Source organism: Aethalodelphis obliquidens, unplaced genomic scaffold (assembly GCF_003676395.1).
Source record: "Aethalodelphis obliquidens isolate GAN/ISIS:26980383/991018 unplaced genomic scaffold, ASM367639v1 scaffold89, whole genome shotgun sequence".
In the NCBI taxonomy this organism is placed as follows: Eukaryota; Metazoa; Chordata; class Mammalia; order Artiodactyla; family Delphinidae; genus Aethalodelphis; species Aethalodelphis obliquidens.
In genome coordinates, this window is record NW_020838033.1 from 836,385 (window position 1) to 844,650 (window position 8,266).

General features: G+C 55.5%; 1 protein-coding gene across 2 annotated transcripts; it reads right to left on the reverse strand.

Annotated features, from left to right (window-relative positions):
* Positions 1-1,618: 1,618 nt before the first annotated feature.
* TMEM92 (transmembrane protein 92) lies at positions 1,619-7,877 on the reverse strand. Of its 2 annotated transcripts, XM_027094340.1 has the most exons (5): positions 7,722-7,858; positions 5,158-5,183; positions 4,261-4,350; positions 3,923-4,118; positions 1,619-3,684 (listed from the first exon to the last, which is right to left on the reverse strand). In XM_027094340.1, the coding sequence occupies exons 1-5, from the start codon at positions 7,788-7,790 to the stop codon at positions 3,571-3,573; spliced, it is 495 nt and encodes a 164-aa protein (XP_026950141.1). In that variant the 5' UTR covers positions 7,791-7,858; the 3' UTR covers positions 1,619-3,570. The 2 variants fall into 2 exon arrangements, 1 of the variants encoding a protein (XP_026950141.1); XR_003430293.1 differs by lacking the exon at positions 1,619-3,684 and having other exon boundaries at positions 4,004-4,118; positions 4,201-7,877.
* Between the last annotated feature and the right edge of the window lie 389 nt (positions 7,878-8,266).

The following is an 8,266-nucleotide window of genomic DNA, read 5'->3' on the forward strand; positions in this document are numbered from 1 at the left end:
TTCTCCTCCCCCTTCCTCCCGCCTCACGCCTGCTCCCTGCCTCACAGCTTTTCCTGCACTGCCCAGTCCTCCGGAGAGTCCCTGCAGACAGAAGGGCACGTCCACAGCCACAAGGAGCGCCTTCTTGAAGGTAACCAGGCTGCATGTGGCATTGCAATGCCTGTGGCAGACTTTCACGTTTGTTCCCTCACTCACTTAGGTAATCATTCATTCACTGGTTAAGTGATTTCACCTTTCGGTTGTCCTTCATTAGGCCTGAGCTGCTAAAGTAAGCTCAAGGGATGAAGTCCCAGTCGCCACGAGACTGCTCATCCACCCCGTCCGCCAGCCTGACGTCCGACATGCGCTGGGTGCCCGTCACTGTCCTGCATCAGTGTGACGTACAGGCATCACATGACCTCACACGTCTGGCAGGTCCCATGTCCATCGCTTATCTATTCCCTGGGTCCTGTACATGTGTGTGTGCCACACCTGAATCTGAATTCTTTGAGCCTCTTCCTCATAGCAGGGCTGGTAATACACGAATCACCATCGATCAAAGTTCCTGTGATGAGTCTTCATTAACTTCCAAAGCCGCCTGTATTTTCCATTAGAGAGATCTTTTACGTATTTGTGAAAGTCATGCTGGCTCGTTGTGGAAAATGTAAACAATGACAGAGCATACAAAGTGAAAAACCACTTCCATCCCCCAGTGCCGACCACTGTTAAAAGGGTGGAAATGTGGCTTCATTTATATCCTTCTAGATCTTTTCTATACATTTGCAAAGGGGGAAACGATATATATTATATGATGAAGTCTATGTTTACAGGTTGAGATCATAGACTTGTTCTGCAACTTGCTTTTTCTCTGCAGCAATAAATGATGGACATCGTGCCAGGTCAGTGCTTCAGATCCACTTCATTCTTTTTAAGGGCTGCAGAGCATTCACAGTATGGAGGGACCTGGTATATATAACAGGCTATCAAGGACATTAAGGGTATTTTTCATTTACCGCCAGCTACAATGCTTCGATGGATATCTCTTTAAGCACTTTTTTTTTTTAAACATCTTTATTGGCGTATAATTGCTTTACAATGGTGTGTTAGTTTCTGCTTTACAACAAAGTGAGTCAGCTATACATATACATATATCCCCATATCTCCTCCCTCTTGCGTGTCCCTCCCACCCTCCTTATCCCACCCCTCTAGATGGACACAAAGCACAGAGCTGATCTCCCTGTGCTATGTGACTGCTTCCCACTAGCTGTTTTACATTTGGTTGTGTATATATATCCATGCCACTCTCTCACTTTGTCCCAGCTTACCCTTCCCCCTCCCAGTGTCCTCAAGTCTATTCTCTAGTAGGTCTGCATCTTTATTCCCATCCTGCCCCTAGGTTCTTCATGACTTTTTTTTTTTTTTTAGATTCCATATATATGCGTTAGCATACGGTATTTGTTCTTCTCTTTCTGAGTTACTTCACTCTGTATGACAGACTCTAGGTCCATCCACCTCACTACATATAACTCAATTTCGTTTCTTTTTATGGCTGAGTAATATTCCATTGTATATATCTTTAAGCTCTTTCGTATGAGCATTTCTGAAGGATTATTCCTAGAAATAGAATTGCTGGGTCATGTGCATTTAAAATTTTAATGGCTACCCAGGGCCAGGCATAGCGTCAGACACATAGTAGGGTCTTTCTAAGTATCTGTGGCATGAATGGATACTGCTGGATTGCCCTCCAGGAAAAACACACTGTTTCCACTCCCACCAACAGCAAACAGAGAGCCATAGAACTGACAATTTCTGCTACTGGGTCCCAGCCCCACTGGGCTTCATGACAACCACTTTCCTCCAAGCCACTCTGCTGCTGCTGGGAAGGATTTAAAGACCCTATGTCACCTTTGGTGAAAGGCAGGCAGCGTCCAGGCAGAGGGTGACCTCCTCTCCCAGGTCTGCAAAGGCCATGGCGTCACCTCCTCCCACTGGGGTGGGTGTTTACCAGTGAGGGCAACGTCAGCTCTGGGACTTCTCTAATGGGAACTCGCCATGTTTACACAAGCACCCACATATCTTCCTTCTGCTCCCCCTTAACAACCTCTGAAACTGAAGGGAAACTTCCTATGGCTGGGCTCACTCCACTGCCAACTCTGGAACTCTATTGTCATAACTGCTGTTCTTCCTCTGGGGCCTCGTCTCCAGCAGGAACCCCCAGCCAGACAGCCCGTTTCTAGCATCTTTGGGGCTGGTCGTGCCATCTCCCTTCCCCTGGCCCTATCACCTGCCTGGGTCCTGATGCCCCAAGAAAATGATTGGGAGAGCCCCGGAGGAGGCCAGCACGCCGGAGCCAGTTCTACCTCTGACCCTCGTAGGAACTTTGGGCCGGCATTGCTCTATGCCCTCTGCCTGGGGACGAAGGCTGGCATTCAGAGGCTGCCGGGAAGCAGCGCAAAGGCAAGGTCAGGTGGAGGGGCCCAGGCCTCCTGAGCCCCCAAGATGCTGGCGTGGGGGTGTCTCTCACGCTGCGTGTCCCACGCCAGGCTTCCAGCTCCACACGCTGCTGCAGGCCCCCGCAGGGATAACGCCCTGTGAAGACTCTGCCGTGCTGCAATGGTGAGCGCCTCTCCTCTTCGGGTGCTCAACCCCGCAGATGGGGCTGAGGCGGTGGTGCCCAGAACCACGCGGGACTGGAGAAGGGCAGACCTGCTCTCTCTCCTCCCTCCAGAGATTCCAGGGTGGGGCAGATCAAGGTCTTCCAGTCCCTGCCCCAGCTCGCCTCCCCACTGCCCCCTCCCCACCCCCGTGGCGAGAGAGTCAGAGAGCTGAGCTCTATGTGTCCCAAGGGAAAGCAGCGGGAGGGTAGGATGAGGAAGCACACAATGGTCACTCCCACCCCATCCCCATTCCCCGTCCGGGCTCTGTGGCACCCAGAGACCTCAAGGAACCAGAGATCAAGGCATCTGCGAAGATCCTCTCCCGGAGGGTGGCCCACAGAAGTACTGTCCTCCCAGGCTCATCAACGGTGGGATTTCAGGCACAGTGACCCCCCCGCCAGCTGTGTCCCCCAGCATTGCCTGGGCTCACCTCCCCACACAGTCGCAGGCAGACTCTCAGATTAGTGAGAACTCATGTTGCAGGGGAGGGGAGGGTACAATGGCGTCTTCTCTAGTCAGGTAGAATGGAAGGCAGAGCCCAGGGAGAGCTCAGGCAGTCCTGTCTCCCAGAGTGCATCAGCGCCCTCCAACACATCTCAGAGCTGGCCATCCAGTCCACACTCGTACCGCCAGAGCGCAGCTCCCTCCACTGTCAGAGCACCTCGTTCCACCGCTGGGCACCTCCAACTGTTCACGTTTTCCTCCAGGCAGCCTCTACCTTGCAATGGCGGGTGAGGGAGGGGTGGACATGTCACTCCAGACCAGCCCTTGGGACAAGAGAAGCCACTGGCGTGGAACCGGGGTAGGAAAAGCAATAAGTTAAAGCCGAGAATGGCCAGAGGTCTGGCACGACGGGCGGGGGCGAGTCTCTGGCTTGATCCAGGAGGCCCTGGGGAGGAGGCGGCTGATGACAAGGTTCCAGGCAGGAGGTGGCTCAGAAGGCTGGGTTGTCGATGCCGCTGCGCACCCTGGAGTGTTCTTCAGGCCGAAAGCTGTAGGGAGGGGGTGGCTCCACGGGGGGCAGACCCCCGACGGCCTTCAGGATAATCTGCAGGGAAAGGAGGGGACAGAGGCTTCTTAGGGCCTGCCACCGGCCACGGCCACCCATGTGCTGGTGGTGGCATGTTCCCCAGGGAGAAGGGTGACCCGACGCTGGTTGCAGAGCCCTCCCTAGGGCCCAAAGGCTTGGCGTAAGGACACCCTCCACTGCCCCCGTTGCTCTAAAAATCTGAATGGGGAGGCACAGAGAGCCGAGGGACGGGGCAGGGGTTGGGCTGGATACCAACCTCGCTGTAGGGGGGTGGGGGCTCACAAATGGACGCTGTGACCCTCTCTGCGGGAGTAACGGGGGGCCGTTCTGGGGGCCCCTCATGATCCGTTGGGGGGTCCTGCTCTGCCTTTCTGCAGTTGCGACAGAAGCGCTTAGCCAGGCCACAGATGCACAAGAGGGGTATGATGATCAGAAAGACGACGACAAAGATCCTGGGGTAAGGAACCACCAACGTCAGCCTGGGTCTCCAGCCATGCCCGCTGCACCTCCCTCCCTCCCCTGACCTACACCCACCCCTCAGCAGGAAGTCCAGTCCAGTCCTGGGTGGGCCAGAGGAACCGGCCCAAGGCTCACCTCAAGGGGCCAGAGAAGAGCTGGAACTGCTCTGGCTGGTACTGTTGGCAGCAGCTGTTACCACAGCAGCTGAACCCTTTAGGGCAGGTGCTGCGGACCGGGTCAGAGAGAGGCCATCGGTACCAAGGTGGGGAGGGAGAAGGATCCCAGCTTCCCTAACACTCACCCACGCGCTCAGGGCACAAGCGCACCCCTAGCAGGGTGGAGGTACAGGCCCCCGGGGCTCAGTGGGCGGAACCTGGGGCTGGGATCAGGACCTGGGTTTCAGGTTCAGCTCACTACTGGCCTCATGCACTCGTGCCAAGTCACATTCCTTGCTGGGCCTCACTTTCCTCATCTATAAGATGGGTGGAATGAAGGTCCTGTCGACCTCACTGGGCGGGTGTGGGGACTGAGTGTTGTAGTGGCTACAACATCGCTCTAAGGAGATGTAGAGGAAGAGGGACAGTGGGGAGGGGCCAGGAGCTAATTCCAGGAAGAGTGAGCTGGTGCTGGTGGCCACGGAGCAGGAGGTGGGAGGGACACGGTGTCCCTGGAACATCCAGGGCTGACTGCTGGAAACACTTGGCTGCCCAGAGGCCACCCCCCTCAGCCCCTCCTCATCGTGCTTGGGCTTCTCAGCGTTTATAGAGTGAGAGTGTTTGCCCTCGCTTCCAGGGGGACCCTCAGAGGGGAGGTGGCCTAAGGCTGGCGTCAGAAGGATGGGGATTGGCCCGCAAATGTGAAACTGCCCGTGGATAGGCTGCTGGAAGGAGTGAGGGGCGGAGTCTCCCTCTCTGGGTCGGAGTATGGCTTCTGGCTAGAAGGGGAGAGGGTGAGGATGATGAAGGCAGGCAGGGCAGGATCTGGGATGTCTCCTCCCCACAGTGGAAGTTACAGCCCAAATCCCAGACTTACAAGAAGAGACCACATGTGGCTGCAGCCTGTGGAAGAAAAGAGGCGGAGGTCTGGGTCATAAACTGGGGGCTGGGGTTTCCACCAGGTGCTGCCCAGGTACCTCACTGCTAGCAGGTCCCAGAGGATCAGCATCTTCCCCCACACTTGCTCTCCACCTCCCTCCACATGTTCCCCGGGTCGGTGGCTGCAGCCCCAGCGCCACCTCGTGGTCCCAGCTGTCCTTCCTCTCCTCACCACACCTCCTGCCACATTTGCTCACCCCCAGGTCTGTAAGCTCACGCCTTCTGACCACCCTTCCAACCCATCCCCACCACGGCCAGGACTCCAGTAACCCCCACGCCCACCCCGTCATTCCCAACACTGCTGCAAGTTTCTATCCCACACATCTGAACACCTAAAACCTTGCTGGAAGCCTCCTTCAGAGGCTCCCTGGGGCCCAGACACCATGACCAGCCCTATCCCCCATTCCTACTCCCCCTGGCCCTCCTGCACACCCACCCACTGGGAGTTCTCTGAACACTTCTGACTGTTTTACACATGCCTGCAGGAACAAGCTCCTCCCTCCCTCCCTCTTCTGCACTAGTTCTGTGCCACACGGAGGCTATCATTACGGAATTTAACCTGATTAATAGCAAATATGTGCGTAAGCCCTGCTTGGAAAGTTCTTTCCCCAGGTATCTGAGAGGCTGGCTCCAGCGCCTTCTCTGACCATCTTACTTAAAATTACATCTACTCCCCCAAAGCACTCCCTTTCCCCTAACTGTGCTTACTTTATGCATAGCTCTTGTCCACATCTAACATACTATATATTTTACTTTATCTTGCTACTTGTTTGTCTCCTCAGTAGAATGTAAACCCCGCCAGGGGAGGGATTTTTGTCTATTGAAAACCAATACTCACGATTTCGGCAGACTGAATGAAAGAGCACTGACGACCTGGTTTCCTTTCATCCTGGCTGCTCCCAGACCGTGGGGGAGGAATGCAGGTAGAGGAACACAGCAAACGGGAGGTTATCTGTCACCCCACCCCAGCCTCCAGGGAGATGAACAACCATGGCTCAAGAATAAGAAGCCAACTTTGGCGAGACCACCATGTCTTTTTTTTTTTTGGCCGCGCCACCAACATGCAGGATCTTAGTTCCCTGACCAGGGATCAAACCCGTGCATCCTGCCGTGGAAGCGTGCAGTCTTAATCCCTGTCCTGCCAGGGAAGTCCGAAGACCACCATGTCTTTATACCTTGAAATAACAGTTCAACTGTTAACGACAATAACAGTAAAGCTAAGATACCAATGACAGCCAATAAGATTGGGGCTGATTCCCACAGGTCTTGGCCAGTGGGCTCAAGAGCAGGAATGAACCCCTGCAGGTTGGCCCAGAGAGGGTAAGGTGACTGCAGAGTTGGGGACAGCCCACGGGGTCCAGGCACTCAGTGTACCCCCTTTCCCTCAGATCCCATCCCCTGTCCCTCCCCCTTCTCCTGGCCCCCAACTAAGAAAGACAAGCAATGAACAGGTTTACGGAATTAATCCTGAGCTCCTGTTTGGAGGAGTAGGGGATCCTCTCCCAGATCCTCTTCCCCCACCCCCATTTTAAACAGGTGGTGGTCTCGACTGAGGTGGTGTCAAGCTTTGGGGTAACCTTGGGTAGTTTCAACTTACATGCGGACTGGGGGCATTAACAGCCTGCCCCCTGGAGTTGCTGGGAGGAATCAACAAATGCTCAACCTAGTGCTGGCACCAACCCACCACCGCTGATGATAGAGAAGGAGTAACAGGGCTTCTGGAGCACAGCCACTCAGCAGGCAGTGAATGTCGTGGGGAGCAGGCCTGGGCCTTCCCTCAGACTCTTACACAGAAGTTAAAAACCCATGTTCTAGACCTATGTCAGTTTCTAGGATAATCTCCCATCCCAAAACTGGATAGACTGCCCCCATCACTGGGGCAGGGAGAGATGAGGGGGTGTTGAAACCCTGCCTCATCCTCAGAAATCACAGATTTCAGAGGTCACCCCAGTCTTGGGTCAGGCAGCCAGGTCAAATCCTATCACCAGCTGGAATCCTACCCCCACTCCTAGAAAGGGAAGAGGGAGCCTCCTTTCCTCTAGGGCACAAGCAGAGAAACACAGTCCCAGAGAGGGCTAGGACTTCCCCAAGGTCACCCAGCACTGTGAAGAATGGAGCTGGGGAGATAGGCTGACCAGGCGTCCAGATCTCAGTCCAGACCTCAGGCCCTCCGCTAGTCCCCGCTTTCTGACGCAGCGAGAAGGAGCCAAGGCTAACGTGAGGGTCAAAGTCCCCAGTCGCCAAGAGGAGCTAAGTGTCAGATGGCGGTGGGCGTGAGTAGTTCCCACGACACAGTCCCCCACGAGATGAAGGAACCCAGGCCTTCTCAGGGCCTCCCTCTGCTCTTACCTCCCCGGCAAAAAGAGAAAGGAAGTTGCTAACTGCATGTGGTAACGAGAAAATCCTGACAGTGGAAGGTGGTGATCGGGACCCAGAAGCAGGCCCCTGACCCACAAGAGTAGGGCCCCTAAAGTTCCACAACTTTACCTCCCAAGCGCTCACCTGTTGGAGGCCGGCCAGCAGGCCGAGCAGCAAGGTGGGTACTAGGCCAGGAACCCAGGTGGCTGACATCCTGGCAGGGGGGCCACTGAGCTTCCGTGCGTAGGGGGAAGAGGGGAGAGGCGGGGCCGCGACCTCTCCCACGACTCTCCACCTATAGGGCCCCGCCTCAGGATGGGGGCGGAGCTGATGCACCGGGGTTGGGCCGGACCGGGAAGGGAGGGGGAGGGGAGGGGAGGAGTGGGGGTGGGGGGGGAGGGGAGGGGAGGGGAGGGGAGGGAAAGAAGTTTGGGTTGGGTTTTGGGAAATGGGAGGTAGAAGAGAGTATCTGATTAAAAAATATTGTGGTGTCAGTTTAAGACTGCTGAGCTACCCCTTCCCAACCCTCAACTGCTCCACCCTCTAAGTGATCCCAAGCTTGAGAGGGACTGCTGCGCCTACCAGATGGACAGAGGATGCAGGCAGAGGGAGCTGGACCACTGGAAGTCCCTTCCCACATGGACTTCTGGGGGGCAGAGGTTGAGGGAGAGAGGAAGCGAAGGCCCTGG

Excerpts from the sequence above, each read along its gene's own strand:
- TMEM92 (XM_027094340.1), bottom strand. The coding sequence starts at position 7,790 with ATGTCAGCCACCTGGGTTCCTGGCCTAGTACCCACCTTGCTGCTCGGC. Across the intron at positions 5,184-7,721 it reads TGCTGGCCGGCCTCCAACAG|GCTGCAGCCACATGTGGTCT; the intron begins GTGAGCGCTTGG and ends TTTCTTCCACAG. Across the intron at positions 4,119-4,260 it reads CTCTTCTCTGGCCCCTTGAG|GATCTTTGTCGTCGTCTTTC; the intron begins GTGAGCCTTGGG and ends TCCTTACCCCAG.